Here is a 16,192-nt window from a genome sequence, read left to right on the forward strand (position 1 = left end):
CATGTGAATGTCAGTCAGTCACCAAGGCCACTGGTTCTGCTGTTCAGTGGTAAAGATGACAGGACCAATGGGGTCTCAATATACTTCTTTTTTTTTCCTGATGTTTCACTGAAGAAACAATTTATCATCCACAATATTAAATACCTCGCTGGCACTTTATAGGTAGGAGCCTCTTTGAAAACACAGCTCTGTGTGAAGTTTGGTCTTTAAAAATAATGAACTTTTAACTTTTAACTTTTAATTGTGATTAATGAATTTCAAAATGTGCGATTAATTAGTTACTTTTTTTTAATCGATTGACAGCCCTAGTTTAAACCTAACCAGTCGTTTAGATCAGATTAACCAACCAAACTAGTAGTTTAGATCAGTTTAACCCTAACTAGTAGTTTAGATCAGTTTAACCCTAACTAGTAGTTTAGAGTAGTTTAAACTTGTTTTTATTTCTTGACCCTTCAGGTCTGGCCTCTGCAGGTCTGGCCTCTGCAGGTCTGGCCTCTGCAGGTCTGGCCTCTGCAGGTCTGGCCTCATGCTTGATTATAATATTTAAGGAACAGTCTAATTCGTCACCAAATACAGAGCGTGGTGTTTGTTGGGGTCCACGTAATGTGGAGTGAAGTGAAGTCACCTTCCTCATCACTCTTCGACTTTAAGGTCATCAGGTCGTCCTTCAACACGACGGAAGTCGATCGGACTCGTTTAGTGGGAGGAGCCTGTAAATCTAAAACGGACAGAAATGACAAATTCAAGCAAAAAAACTGCAAAAACGGTCAACTTTGGCAAATCACTGCAGCGCCCCCTACTGGTCAGATCACACACGACTTTATGAGCAGCTTCCAGGATGCAATGAGCAACAAGACACGCCCCTAAGAGTTCCATTGGTCCATATAACATCAACAGCTTCATGGTCCACAGACGGGTCAGAGTCCAGGGGAACCTCTTCTGAGGGGTCAGGGTCCAGGAGAACCTCGTCTGAGGGGTCAGAGTCCAGGAGAACCTCTTCTGAGGGGTCAGGGTCCAGGAGAACCTCTTCTGAGGGGTCAGGGTCCAGGAGAAACTCTTCTGGGGGGTCAGGGTCCAGGAGAACCTCTTCTGAGGGGTCAGAGTCCAGGAGAACCTCTTCTGGGGGGTCAGAGTCCAGGAGAACCTCTTCTGAGGGGTCAGGGTCCAGGAGAACCTCTTCTGAGGAGACCGTACAACAAGAGCCCGGAACATAAACGTTTATTTCAATATATCATATACTTTAGAGAGGGAGAGAGAGACAGAGAGATTTATTTTTATTTTTGAAAAACACTTTATTTACATTTTTTCCATAACAACATTTCTTTAAAAATAAAGTGTTTAAAAAAATCTAATTGTTTAAAATAAAAGCAAACAAACAAAAACAAAACATTAAAAAAAAGAAAACATGTTTTACCTAATAAAAAGTGGTGCAAACTCCAGCTCCTCCTCTACCACAGAACAAACAATGTCTTTAAAACACCAGCGTTGTTTAAAAGCATCCAGGTCTCCAATGTGTTTGTAAAACCTGAACTCCAGCCAGAGTCTGGCTCTGATGTTACAGAGCCACACTGCCCCTTGCCTCCTGCCCCTCTCTGTTTTCCACCCGGGACTTCCTTGTTAAATAAATGGCCATTTTGGCTTCGCCGGATAAAAAATTAAGGAGCTGCCATTTTTCTTTTTCCGTTTTTTTGTAGGCAGCTCCCATGATAAAAACCTTCTCTGTAAAAACCACATTAAAAAGACTAAAAACCAGTGTTAGAAGAGCGAAGAAACTCAAAAGTCTCTTACACTCGTTAAAAACATGGTAAATAGTCTCCCGGAGGTCACAGAAGGGGCACTGGCTCAGGACAGCGGGATTGATTACCGAAATAAAAGCGTTGGACGCGACAGCACCGTGTAAAATCCGCCACTGGAGGTCAGCGGTCCTTTTCTTCAGGGGAGGCTTGTATAGGACCCCCCACTGCGGGCCAGGGCCTCCATGCCCAAGTCTCTCTGACCACACAGTGGGCGGTCTGTTGCACAGTCTGGACCTGTTGATACTCTTCACGAGGTTAAAATACAGTGTTTTCTTGTCTGCTTTTCTCACTGTAAATGTTTCTGGGTGGCTCGTTCTTAGCAGGGGGCCGGTGAGTCCCCCTAGCCCCGGGCTGAGGGAGATGTTTGGGAAGGGGTCTGCAGGGTCCGGCTCTGTTCTCTTCTGTCTGTAGTCGTTGAGGAGGCTCCTCTCCAACCCGGTCAGCCTCTGCCTCCACAGCTCCAGGAGCCTCCTCGCCACCCGGTCGGAATGCAGCCCCAGCAGGGAGCCCAGGGCCGGGGGGGTCGCTCAGCGTCGGCCCCACTGCATCCACCAACTGCTGCAGGGAAAGTGTCTTTGTTCGCAGCAGCGCCCCGTTAGTCCAGGGGTGATGCTGCTGCTAATGTTCATTCTTGTTTTTATAAATTAATGGTTCTCTCAACAACCAGAACAGAGTCAGACTGTGGACACCTTTCGTGTTTAAAAAGGGCCCACGACTTAAAAACACCCTGATAAAAAGGAGGCAGCCCACTTAATTTTAAAAACTGGAGTCTATTAAAAACAGAGCAGTATCCAGCCCCAGGTTGTCAGCACGTCTGAGGATGCAGCTGGCCACGTCTCGCCACACTAAAAACCCCGGACTCGTTAAAAACTTCTGAACAAACTGTAATCTAAAAGTGGCTGTCCGGCTGGCCAGGTGGACGAGGCCCTGTCCCCCCTCCTCTCTGGTTAAACACAGCACCCCCTGTGGCACCCAGTGTAGACCCTCCCAAAAGAAATCCACCATCTTCTTTTGTATGTTGGCTAAGAAGCCCGAGGGAGGGTCTAAAACTGTCAACCTGTGCCACAGTTGGGATGCAATAAGATTGTTTAAAACCAGTACTCTACCTTTAAAAGACATCTGGGGGAGCAGCCACTTCCACTTGGAAAGTTTCCCCTCTATCTTCTCTGTGACGCCCTCCCAGTTCTTCTGGACCATGCTCGGCTTCCCCAGGTATATCCCTAAATATTTAAAACCGTCCTTTTTCCATATGAGCTTTTGTGGAAGAACCGGGAGGCCGCCACGCCACTCCCCCACAGCGAGGGCTTCGCTTTTCTTCCAGTTCACCCTCGCTGACGATGCTGTGCTAAAATCCTGTACAATTTGATTTAAAAGGTCTACATCTCTTTGGTCTTTAATAAAAACAACGACGTCGTCGGCATACGCCGATAAAATCACTTTCTTATTAAAACCAGGTAAAACCAAACCATGAAGGCTAGAGCGTATTTTAATGAGGAGGGGCTCGAGGGAGAGTGCGTAGAGCATCCCGGACAGAGCACAGCCCTGCCGGACCCCTCTACCCACTCTAAAAGGAGCACACAGCCTGCCGTTTATCTTCAGCACACTCTCAATATTACTGTACAACACCTTGATCTTAGCTATGAAACCAGCGCTGAACCCAAACTTCCCCAGAACTTTCCAGAGGAAGCCGTGTTCAACGCGGTCAAAAGCCTTTTCCTGATCTAGAGAAATCAGACCAGTATCCATACCCAACGAGCTGGAGACCTCCAAAACGTCCCGAATGAGGTGGACGTTGTCCACCATGGACCTGCCGGGCACGCAGTAGGTCTGGTCCCGATGGAGGACCTGCTCCATAGCTCCCCTCAGCCTGGAGGCGAGGACCCTGGACAGAAGCTTGTAATCCACACACAGCAGAGACACAGGGCGCCAGTTACCGATGTCCTGCGGGTTTCCTTTTTTTGGCAGCAGGGTTAGCACTGCCCTCCGGCAGGACATCGGCATGGAACCAGAGGCCAGACTCTCGTTGAAGACTTCTAGGATGTCCCCTCCGAGGACATCCCAGTATTTTTTGTAAAATTCAGCGGGGAGGCCGTCGATCCCGGGGGCGCGCCCTCCCTGCATTCCCTGCAGGGCAGCTTTCAGCTCTTGGGGGGTTATGGGTCTGTTGAGCTCCTCATTAGTCTCCTCGGAGACCTGAGGCAGCTCCCCACAGAGCCCCTCCGTCGACTCTCCCTCCTCCCTATACTCAGTGGCATAAAGGGAGGAGTAAAACCCCACCGCTCGCTTCCGGATCTGGCTTGGCTCCACAACCGGCTGCCCTGAGTCCGTCAGCAGTGAGTGGATCACTCGCCCCTGCCCACTCCTCTTCTCCAGGCCGAAGAAGAAGCCAGAGGGAGTGTCCATCTCCGCGATGGTCTGGAATCGGGACCTGACCAGTGCGCCTTGCACTTTTACTTCGAACAGGTCGGCGAGAGCCGCCTTTTTACTTTTGAAGACTTCAATATGTCCTCGATCTCCTGTGGACTCGCTCAAACTTTCTAGGTCCACTATCTCAGTCTCCAGGTCCTTCATAGATCTGGTGACGTCTCTAGTGACGTTGAAAGTGTGCTGCTGACAAAGGAGCTTAATTTCTACCTTACCACGGTCCCACCACTGCCTAAGATTATTAAAATCACTCTTCCTCAGCCTAAAAACGCTCAAAAAATAAAACAACACCTCTCTAAAACTCCTATCGAAAGTTAAAACTGTATTAAAATGCCAATACGCGCTCCTGGGTAAAAAGTTCCTAATAAAAACATGACATAAAACCAAAGAGTGATCAGTAAAACCAGCCGGAACAATGCTGCACATTTTTTAAATATTAAAATGGTGCTTAAAAACATAAATACGGTCTAACCTGGCTGAGGAGATCCTTCCCTCCCTAACGTGGGACCATGTGTACTGTCGGCAGTCCGGATGCATCCTTCTCCACACGTCCACCAGGCCATGAGAATGGACCAGCCTCCTCAGGACCTGCTGTGAAGCTGGATGTGGCTCTGTGTGGTTTCTGTCTTTAAAATCATCCTCTGTGCAGTTAAAATCCCCCCCAAGAATAAAAAAATCCTCCGAGGCACAATCATTTAAAACATCATTAACTTTGGATAAAAACAGCTTCCTCTCTGCCCCGGTTGTTGGAGCATAGACATTAATTAAAACGACATTAAAAAGGTCGAACCGTGCTTTCACAAAGAACAGCCTCCCCTCCACGATGTGTTTGACCTCCAGTGACCGCGGGCTGAAGGCCCTGGAGAAGAGGAAGCCCACTCCTCCGCTGAGGTTGGTGTTGTGGCTCAGGAGGACTTCCCCCCCCCACTCCCTCCTCCAGTCCGCCTCGTTGGTGCTGTCGCTGTGCGTCTCTTGTAAGAAGAGAACATCGTTGGCCTTCATCTTGTTAAATTCATAAATAGATGTTCTCTTCTTACTGTCCCTCGCTCCATTTACGTTTAAAACTCAGACTCTGAATGTGTTCATTAAAAGAAAAGAGTTTAAAAAACAAATAAAACTTAAAAACAACAAATCAATTAAAACACACATTGGAGCTCTCCACCTCCCCCTGCTGGATGCACTCCTTTACTTTGAGTAAAATCTTTCTAATTCTAAAAACCTCCTGCATATCTAATTTCTTCTTCGCCATGTGATAGCGGCAGGAGTGCTCAAATGCCACGAGGTCAGGGAAGTGATCCCTGACCTCTACCTTTTTTTTGTTTTTCGTTTTATATAAAAACAAGCTTATTTCATCCGCCGTATACAGTTTTTGAGTCTGACTGTTTGTTAAAATCAGAGGAGAGTCGCTGTCCTCTGACCCCTCCTCATCACTGCTGTCCTCCACCGGCCCCGCCCCCTGACTCCTCACCTCCACCCTGCTGGCTTTGGCCTCGCTGCCGGCGCTCTGGCCACTCTTCTTTCTTTTTGGGGCCCCTTTCTGCCCCCCTGCTTCCTCCTCGTCCATCTCCACCTGTTCATCCCCCTCCTCCCCTACACCTTCTTCCTCCGCCCCTTCAACTCCACCCACCTGTCCTACCACCTCCATGGGCTTCCCCCCAGCATTCTCTTTGTCCTTCCTTCCTTTTTCTTCCTCCTTTTTTCCTTCGTCATCACTTCCTACCTCAACCACAGCCTCCCCCCCACTGCTCTGGGTGATTTCAACACCTTTGCCACCATCACCCTTGCCAGCCGTAGCCCCATCAGCAATATTTCTCTTGTTTTTCTTACTTTCCCCTCCTTTATCCTCATCACTTCTCACCTCACCCACCTCCTCCCCCCCACTGCTCTTGGCAGCTTTAGCCCCGTCACCACCATCACCACCATTTTGTGAGTCTATTTTTCCTTTTTTTCCTTCACTCTTATCCCTTCCTACCCCACCCACAGCCTGCCTTTCACTGCCCTGCCTAGCCTCACCACCATCGCCACCATCACTCACGCTCTCATTCATACCCACCACATGTGTGTCGGGGACAGCAGTAGTGACGCCGCTCGCCGCGCTCTCCGCTGGAATCGGAGCCGCCGCCGCAGCTGCCGCGCCGGTCGCCGCGCCAGCGGCGCCTCCTCTCAGAGACGCCGCGGTCGCGAGCCCCGCCGCCCGGACCAGCTGACGCCGGGTCGCCTCGCTTCGAGCAGACCCTCGCGGTGTGCCCCTCCTCCCCGCAATGAAAGCACTTCATCGCCGATGAAGACGCGTAGACGTTATAGTTAACATCATCTACTCTGACGCTGAAGCGCAGGTTTAACTCCGCGCTCCGGTCGTTGAGTATCATATAAACCGATCTACGGTAACTCATGATGTGCTTCATCGAGCTCTCCTTGAACCCCGATGAGATCTCTCTCATCGGGGAGACCAGTTTCCCGTGCCGGGAGAGCTCTCTGCTGAGGAACTCATCGGAGATGAGCGGAGGGACGTTTGGCACGAGGACTCTGGTGGACGGCTGATCCAGCGGAAACACCTCCACAAACAAATCTCCCACCGAGAGACCCTCCTCTACCACGCGGCTCACCTTCCCCACCTGATCCAGGAAGATCACGACCGAGCCGTTCATCTTGGCGGCGGACTTCACGCTGCTGAACCCGACCTTCTTCCCGACTGCCCGAGCCAATTCCTCCACGCTGCACGAGGAGTCACCGGAGATCTTCATCCCGTGTCTCCTCGTGAGCAGCGGGGGGGGAATCGGTGCAAACATTTCTGCCACGCACCGAGCCCGGTGAGGCACCGGCAGCGGGAAGACACCCAGAGAAAAACCCAAATAACCACCAAACAAATTAAACTACTGTGAAACCAACTAATACACCACATATTTATTTTATTTATTTATTTATTTATTTAGAGAATAAGGGACAGTGCATATTGATTGACAGTACAATGTACATGTAAATATGCCAGATTATAGCCGGGAGGCTAGTTTCCATCTGTAGTCCCTTGGCAGGTTGATGTAATTTAAGAATGCAAGCAGAGTGAAATGGAAAGCACACATCACTTCACACATGACAGTACAGTAATACAAAAGAAGAAAAAAAGATTAATAAAAAGGTGCATGCAAGACATTTGGATACCGTGCGGATTAACTCTAATGGTCACAGGGCTGATGAAGTCTGAGCCATGCCTTCAGGTGGCCTTTGAAGGTGACCAGGCTGGGGCTTTCCCTTATAGAAGGAGGTCGGCTGTTCCACACCATGCATCCTTTGAAGGTGACCAGGCTGGGGCTTTCCCTTATAGAAGGAGGTAGGCTGTTCCACATCATGCATCCTTTGAAGGACAGCACATTTTGCCCAAACAGGGTTTTTCTAAATGGGACCTCACAGTCCCTGTTTGTGACAGCTCTGGTGGACAGAGTGGAGTTAATAGATCGATGTTTGATAAAGGTTTTAAGGGGGGGTGGCGCTAGGCCATTTAGTATTTTGAAAATCAAACAGGCCGAAGTGAATTTTCTAAAATTATTAAAACTTAACATTTTGTATTTGGTTAAAATATAGCAATGATGATACTTAAATGGTTTTTTATCCAGTATTTTCAATGCTTTTTTATAGAGTAGTTCGACCGGTTTAATAACTATTGAGCTTGTCATAGACCAACTGGTTAAGCAGTAACTCACACGTGAGAGTATCATAGAATGTAAAAACAGCAAAGCGGCATTAGTCGATAGAGAGTTTCTTATTTGTTTAAAATTATGTATATGGAAGTTTATGGTTTTCGACATCATTTTAACATGGCTCCTAAAGGAGAGTGTGGAATCAAGCATAATGCCTAAGTATTTGAACTTATTAACAACATTCAGTTTCTCAGTTCCCAAAAACACATTAGAATGTGCAACAGTTGAGGATTGCTTAGAAAAGAACATACACACTGTTTTTTTCGTGTTCAATGAGAGACAGGACCTGGTGAGCCAGCCTTGAATATGACTCAGAGCAGTAGAGAGCACTCGTGCTGCCTCCTCACTATTTTTGGCCTCCGTAAAAATGACCGTGTCATCAGCATACAGCTGAACATCCACATTGAAGCAAGAGTCAGGTAAGTCATTAATATAAAGAGAATAAAATGGGCGCCAGTATGGATCCTTGGGGGACCCCTACTGGACAGCCCAGGTAAAAGGAGCTGACACCATCAACCACAGTACATTGTTCTCTATGGGATAAATAAGATCCAAACCATTTGATGGCTTGATCAGAGAAGTTGAAGCCTAACAGTTTGCTTAGTAGCACATCATGGTTAACTGTATCGAACGCTCTTTTTAAATCTAAAAATACAGCACCTACGCAGCTCTTCTTATCTAATAAACTTTTTAATTTCTCCATGAGCGTAACCAGTGCAGTTTCCGTGGAATGATGCGGTCGAAAACCAAACTGCATGGGGTGCAGGGGGGTTTGACCATTATTAAGGAATTCTATTATTTGTTTAGCGATCCATTTTTCTATAATTTTAGAGATGCTAGGCAAAATACTAATTGGTCTGTAGTTGTTCATATCGGAGCTATCCCCCGATTTGAACACAGGGATAACTGAGGCCATCTTCCATGCTCCAGGAACCATCGAGTGTCTAATAGATAGGTTCACTAGGTGCATGATTGGGGGTGCCAGCGCCTCCTTGTGTGATTTAAAAAAGCTGGTGTCGAGACCATGGATATCCTTGGCTTTAGAGTTGTTCAGAGCATTAATAATATTAATGACTTCTGTCACAGTGATTTCTTGAATACAAAATGTTATCAGTGAATTGTCTGCAGCTCTATTTACCGGACTATCAGAGCACACGGGTGAAATGAACTGTTTAGATATATCTTCAATAGATTTAATAAAAAAGGAGTTTAATTCCTGTGCCAGAATAACGGGGTCCCGCACCAGCTGATTGTCAACTCTTAGTTCTATGCCTTTATTATCCTGCTTATGTTGTTTCCCTGTTAGCTTGTTTATATTCTGCCAGATTGTTTTACTGTTCCCCCTAGCATTTTCAATAATTTTTATGAAAAAATCTGCTTTGGCCTTTCGCAGCTCCATCGTAACTTTGTTTCTGGTAGCTGTGAAAATATGTCTGTCTGTACTTAACCCTGATTTTATGGATTTTTTGAGAGCCATATCCCTTCGCTTCATTAAGTGTACACAATCTGGGTTGAGCCAGGAAGGGTGGTTTTATTCCTCCTCGGCTCCCTTGTCTGGAGAAGGGAAAATTACCCCCTTGATTTGAGAGAGGAAAGAGTCGCTGCAGATATCTGCATTTTCACATTTATGAAGATCATCCCAATTGATGTCTTTTAAGGCTTTTTCTAGATTTTGTTGTTGGTTTTTGGGGATTATTCTAGTATTAGGTCGATTACTAGGGGTACTAGAAAAAGAGTTTTCAAAACGTTTTTTGTTAAGTTTTCTAGAAAAAAAATTTGCATTATGATCCGAGAGTCCCGTCAATAAGTTATGGGTTCTATTTCATCCTTCCTGACCGCCAGAGGCGGTGCTTAGCACTGGATTTCTTCCGTCTCGAGCATACGCAGGTCGAGTCTTAATGACAACAAAGTCACATGTGACCTCGGATGACCCGCCCACTGGGTATAAGTTCCGGTGTCATTCCGAGATCAGTCCTTTTTCATCTTCTCGCAAACGCAGGCTAACGGAATCTCTAAACTAGCATCAGCTGAAAGCTGAAGTTATACAGAGGTTTGTCTAAAGCTCGTCGCGTGAAGCCTTGCGACCAACCGGTCGGAGTTGCGATCCCTCGCCCTCCAGAGGCTGCGACAAGCTTCCCCCCGGGGGGGAAGACGGCGCGTTTTTCCTACGGCTGACTATCGAGTCAGGCCGGGGAACGCAGCAGGTCTACCTTCGTTCCTCACCAGGACCTCCATCGCGAAGCGTCAATCGGGTGAGAGCGTTCCAATTATTATCAATGATTGCAGTTCACAGTAGCAGAGCGCGCTCGCTGTTGCTAACTGTGGGCTAAACGGGAGTGTCTCCGCTCGGCGTCGCAGGCTGCGACGCGGGCGTGACCAGCTCTCTGTAGCGACTTGGATAGCGTGCGCTGACGCCGGTGGCATCACCGCCGGGCAGAGTTAGCAGGGTGCCTAAGTAGGCAACTCGGGCTAACGGAAGCCACGCTAATCCCAACAGCTGCTCCGGTCCTACAGGACCCGGGTCACAGTAGCGGAGTGCTACTGTTGCGACCCCCAGCAGCCACAGCTACCGCTGGTGAGGCCAGCGTCCGCGCTCTACCCTCGCTAGACGGGCTGTCTCCGTCCTGTCCTACAGGACCTGGGCCACAGTAGCGGAGTACTACTGTTGTGACCCCCGGCCGCTATAGCGACCGTGCTGGTGAGGCCAGCGTCCGCGCCCTACCCTCACTAGACGGACTGTCTTTAACCCGTTCAGCGGGACCCGGGCCACAGTAGCGGAAGACAGGGTCCCTCCAGAGCCATGGCTAAATTTGGCCCTGCTGACTGTAGTACCTGCATGACCCCTCTCCAGCTCGAGGATGGCCATGACCTTTGCCCCTCTTGCCTTGGCCTCGAGCACCTGAGGGAGGGCCTCTCAGAGAATGCGTGCATGAACTGCGGCATTATGCCATACGCAGTAAGGGCCGCAAGACTGGCAGAATTGGAACACCTGAGCGGCAGGCTTGACCTCTCTCCGTCAGGCCAGCCAGGCCCATCCCAACCGAACCATTGCAAGCGCCGGCTTTCGGTCTCTGCGGGCGCTTCCCCCAAGAGGGCTAAGACCGCCACGCTAGTCTCTAGCGTAGAGCTGATGGCGGCGGAGCTGGCGCAGATGAAGTCCCTTCTCCGGGCCCTCCACCCGAGTGCGGTGGAAACTGAAGTATCAGATCCACCCGCGGCCGAGCAGTTCTCGGATGAGGACGTTATCTCGGTGACGGCATCCGCCAACCTCTTCACAGAGTACAGCGACGGGCAAGACACCCAGGCTTCCAGGCCGGGTTCCCACCTCTCAGTCCAGAGTCGGTCGGAGGGGGGAGAGGAGGGCTCCATCGGGTCTGTCATGCGCATGGCCCTGGCACGCCTTCAGCTGGATATACAGCAGCCCAAAACCCCACAGGTTAGTGCGTTCTTCAGGCGCACTTCCGTCCCCGCCACCTTCTCTGTCCCTCCCTCCGAAGATTACCTAAGGGAGTTACACGCATGCTGGAGAGACACCCGTGCTCATTCCCGGCCTTCGACCGAGGGACGAACCCTGGCGTCCATGCAGGACGCGGCCAAGTATGGTCTTGAGCGCATGCCAGCCATTGAGCCAACTATTGCATCCCTCATAGTTTCCCCAGAGGAGACTCTAAGACCGGAGGCCAGGTGCCCTCGGCCCCAGTGTCGGGCCACGGACGAACTGCTTTCCCAGGCCTACAACACGGCAGCCCGCATGGGCCGTATCGGTAACTCCCTCTCCCATCTCATGCTTGCCCTCTCGGAGTCTCTACAGCAGGATACTCCCGACGCCTCCTCTATCAGCCTCAGTGATGCGTCACTGCAGGCGTTTGGCCTCATGTCGAGGGAGCTCGGGCGCCTGATGTCCACCCTGGTACAGACCCGCCGCCAGGTTTGGCTATCACAGTCACACCTATCGGAGACCTGTAGAAGGACCCTCCGCGCTGTCCCAGTCGAGCCCGGGGAGATGTTCGGATCGGCCGCGCTCCAGGCGCTCCAGCGAACTGTGCAAGCCAGTCAGGCCAGGCAGCAGTTCGCTGATCTTCGCCGTGCCATGCCCCCACCCCGACGGGCATCCAGGGGCCCCACGCCGGCCCCCAGAGACCATTTGCAGCCCCGCGCTCGCCTTAATAGTCAGCGCAGGCCTCAGCACCCCGCTGGGAGGCCAACCCACTCACAACGTGCGGTTTCTGGCGGACTCCCCAGACAGTTTCCAAACCCTGGGATTACCAGCCGCCCCCCCACAGCCACTAGAGGCAGGGGGGGCAGGAGATGAAGTCTCCGGGCCGGCCGTTGGGTTTTTCTCCCAGCAGCAGATCCGCTACTGGGCAGCTCATGCCCCAGACCCATGGGTGGTGTCCACCCTAGCTCAGGGCTACAAGCTCCAATTCCGACGCCGGCCCCCAGCCTCCGGCCGGGTCAGGATAACTACCATCGCCGACCCGGCAAAAGCCTTAGCCTTGAGCCAGGAACTTGCCAAACTCCTGGCCAAGGGCGCAATCGAGGCGGTAGACCCCCTGTCAGAGCCCAGGGGGTTTTATTCAACCTACTTCCTCGTAAGGAAGAAAGAGGGCGGACTCCGCCCAATCCTAGATCTGAGGGGACTCAACAAGTTCCTGAAGGTCTTGCCATTCCACATGCTCAGCACGGCAGACGTCCTTCGTACCATCTCCAGAGGGGACTGGTTCACGTCGGTCGACTTGAAGGATGCCTATTTTCATGTCCCCATTGTGCCTCGTCACAGACAGTTCCTTCGTTTCGCCTTTCAAGGCCGTTGTTTTCAGTTCAGGGTGCTTCCATTCGGACTCTCCCTTTCCCCACGTGTGTTCACAAGATGTGTTGCGGCTGCCCTTTCCCCCCTGCAGTTGCAGGGCATGACGGTAATGCCGTATTTGGACGATTGGCTGATCTGTGCACCATCCCAAACTCAGGCTGCACAAGACACCACCCGCCTTCTCTCCCATGTGGCCCTATTGGGCCTCAGGGTGAACATGCAGAAATGCTCTCTGCGCCCGTCCCAGAGCATAACCTTCATCGGTGTAGCTCTGGACTCAGCCGCTATGAGAGCCCGTCCGTCACGCCGGCGTGTCGACGACATCCTCCGCAACCTGCCCCTCTTCCGAGGGGGCAGGCGGTTGCCCTACATTCTCTTCCTTCGCCTGTTGGGCAAATTGACAGCCGCCTCAGCTGTCATTCCCTTGGGTTTGCTGTCACTGCGGCCTCTACAGAGATGGCTGAACAGCCTCCATTTGGAGGTCACGTGCCACAGGCACAGGAGAGTGGAGGTATCACAGCAGTGCCTTCGAGCCCTATCACCATGGAGGGAGAGGGCGTACCTGTCGGGGGGTGTCCCCATGGGTATGGTCCCGTCCCGGCGGGAGGTCGTCACAACGGACGCCTCCCTCTCAGGGTGGGGCGCAGTGTGGCAGAACAGGACTGCTCAGGGGCAGTGGTCCGCTCAGGACCACACCGAGCATATCAATGTCCTGGAGCTGCGGGCTGTGCACCTAGCACTCAAGCAGTTCCTGCCATTCCTGGCTGGGAAACACGTACTCGTTCGGTCGGACAACACCCCGACCGTTTTCCACATAAACCATCAGGGTGGCACCAGGTCGGCAAAGCTGCTACACGCGGCTTGCGCCCTTCTGACTTGGGCAGCCCCTCACCTGACCAGCCTTCGGGCGATGTATATTCCAGGGAAACAGAACCAGATTGCAGATTCCCTCTCCCGCCACAGACCCCCACCGGAGTGGCGCTCCACCAAGTGGTGCAGAGCATCTGGGGTCTCTTCGGCAGGGCGAGGGTAGATCTTTTTGCCTCGGAGACGTCAACCCACTGCTCCCACTGGTTCTCCCTGAGGGATAGGACCAGCCCTCTGGGGCAAGATGCCCTGGCGCACACATGGCCAGGGGGCCTTCTTTATGCTTTCCCCCCAATTCCCCTGATCTTACCAACGCTTCTCAGGGTACTTCAACAGGGCCACAGTCTCCTACTGGTGGCCCCGCGATGGCCAGCCAGGACTTGGTTCCCCCTACTGCACAGGCTCTGCTCCGGGACGCCATGGTGCCTCCCGGACAGGAGGGATCTCCTTTCACAGCTAGGAGGCCAGATCTGGCACCCCAACCCCAGCCGCCTGCAGCTATGGGCCTGGCCACTGCAGGGTCCGACCTGCTGCTGAGCAGCTGCACAGACCTAGTCAAGGGGACTATTCGGCATGCCAGAGCACCATCTACCCGTCTACAGTACGAGTGTAGATGGAGGCTGTTCTCTGATTGGTGCGTGGGCCGCAACACCGACCCGGTGCAGTGCCCCGTGCCGGTTATATTAGAGTTTCTACAGTCCCTCCTGGATAGGGGCCGGTCTCCCTCTACCCTGAAGGTGTACGTAGCTGCTATCTCAGCACAGCACGCCGGGACTAACAAGGGCACGGTGGGGAGCCATAGGTTGGTCTCCCTCTTCTTAAAGGGAGCTCGGCGACTGCGTCCTCCGAGCGCCCCCAGGGCTCCCCCATGGGACCTACCCATGGTACTGGACACACTATGCTCGCCTCCTTTCGAACCCATGTCAGGGTCAGAGCTAAAATGGCTGTCGGCAAAGACCGTTTTTCTCCTTGCCATCACTTCAGCAAAGAGGGTAGGCGAGCTGCACGCCCTATCTGTGAGTGAATCCTGTCTCAGGTGGAACTCTGATGGCTCAGGTGTCACATTATGGCCCAACGCAGCGTTTCTCCCTAAAGTGCTGACACGCTCATATGTCAACCAGCCTGTCCGGCTGGCACAGTTCGACCCCCCATCGGGAGAGGAGCGGTCAAAGCTCCTGTGCCCAGTACGGGCCCTCAGAGCCTATGTCGAAGCTACCACAGGCATACGACAATCGGAGCAGCTCTTCATCTGCTATGGCGGGCCGAGGAGGGGTTTGGCCCTTTCAAAGCAGCGCCTATCCCACTGGATTGTGGAGGCCATTGCCTGTGCATACAGAGCGAGGGGCCGTGCCCTGCCATGCGGCACGAGGGGCCATTCTACCAGGAGTGTTTCCACATCATGGGCAACCCTGAGAGGGGTCCCAGTGGAGGATATATGTGCCGCAGCCTCCTGGGCGTCACCAAGCACATTCACCAGGTTCTACAGGGTGAACGTTGCCACCCCTCACCCACTGGGGGTGGTTCTTCGTCCAGAGTCCTCTGCCTGATCCATACACGGTAGGCTCCCTGGTTTTCCTCGTGACTCTGTTGGTACAAGTCATCCAGTGCTAAGCACCGCCTCTGGCGGTCAGGAAGGATGAAATAGAACGCAAGTTACGTATGTAACTATGGTTCTATGAATCCTGGATGACCGCCAGAGTTCTTGGTCACTCGGAATCTCGTGAGTTCGCGAGAAGACTCCGTAGGACTGATCTCGGAATGACACCGGAACTTATACCCAGTGGGCGGGTCATCCGAGGTCACATGTGACTTTGTTGTCATTAAGACTCGACCTGCGTATGCTCGAGACGGAAGAAATCCAGTGCTAAGCACCGCCTCTGGCGGTCATCCAGGATTCATAGAACCATAGTTACATACGTAACTTGCGTTTTGGTGACTCTCTCGGGTTTGTTAGTGAAGACTAGGTCAATTCTAGTTTGTGAGCGGTGTGTGATTCTGGTGGGTCGCTCTATTATCTGGGTGAAGTTGAAATACTCAGTTATAAGTTTAAGATTTTATCTCTCCTTTTTATCGTCCCAGTTTACATTAAAATCTCCAAACAGAATTTCTTTTTTATGATTACACGAATTAAGAAGTGCTTTAAGGTGATCATAAAATTCAGCTTTAGCTGAGGGAGCACGATAGATGCAGATAGCAGTAAGAGACATTTCATTTGAGAGAAAGATGTTAACACCAATACCTTCCAATATGTTGCCATCAGGCCACACCATCTGGTTACATCTCAGGTTATTTTTTACATAGAACAAAACCCCCCCTCCTTTCCCATGAACCCTATCTTTCCTGAAGGTCTTGTATTCTGGGAGTGTTATCGCAGCTTCGGGTGAGGAGCTGGATAACCACGTTTCGGATAGTCCCATAAAATCAATGTTCGAATTATTTAAAAGATGTTCCAGCTGCTCCCGTTTTGGGACCATGCTGCGGACATTTAAATGGCCCCCAAGTAAGCCTCTTTTACACAATGGGTCCCAGATTGATCTTGCATGATTTAAGGTCTGGAAAATATGCAGAGATCGGTGTCTTTTTAATATGGGGTTTCTGAC

General features: G+C 51.3%; 1 protein-coding gene across 1 annotated transcript; it reads left to right on the forward strand.

The window, feature by feature from the left end:
• The first annotated feature begins 11,045 nt into the window (after positions 1-11,045).
• LOC130212100 (uncharacterized) lies at positions 11,046-14,583 on the forward strand. The gene is given in 3 exon segments (XM_056443236.1): positions 11,046-11,825; positions 11,905-13,705; positions 13,708-14,583. Coding segments are annotated over 3 exon segments (3,003 nt in total). The 3' UTR covers positions 14,130-14,583.
• Positions 14,584-16,192: the final 1,609 nt, after the last annotated feature.

The sequence above is a fragment of the Pseudoliparis swirei genome, chromosome 21 (genome assembly GCF_029220125.1).
Source record: "Pseudoliparis swirei isolate HS2019 ecotype Mariana Trench chromosome 21, NWPU_hadal_v1, whole genome shotgun sequence".
NCBI classification, from domain to species: Eukaryota; Metazoa; Chordata; class Actinopteri; order Perciformes; family Liparidae; genus Pseudoliparis; species Pseudoliparis swirei.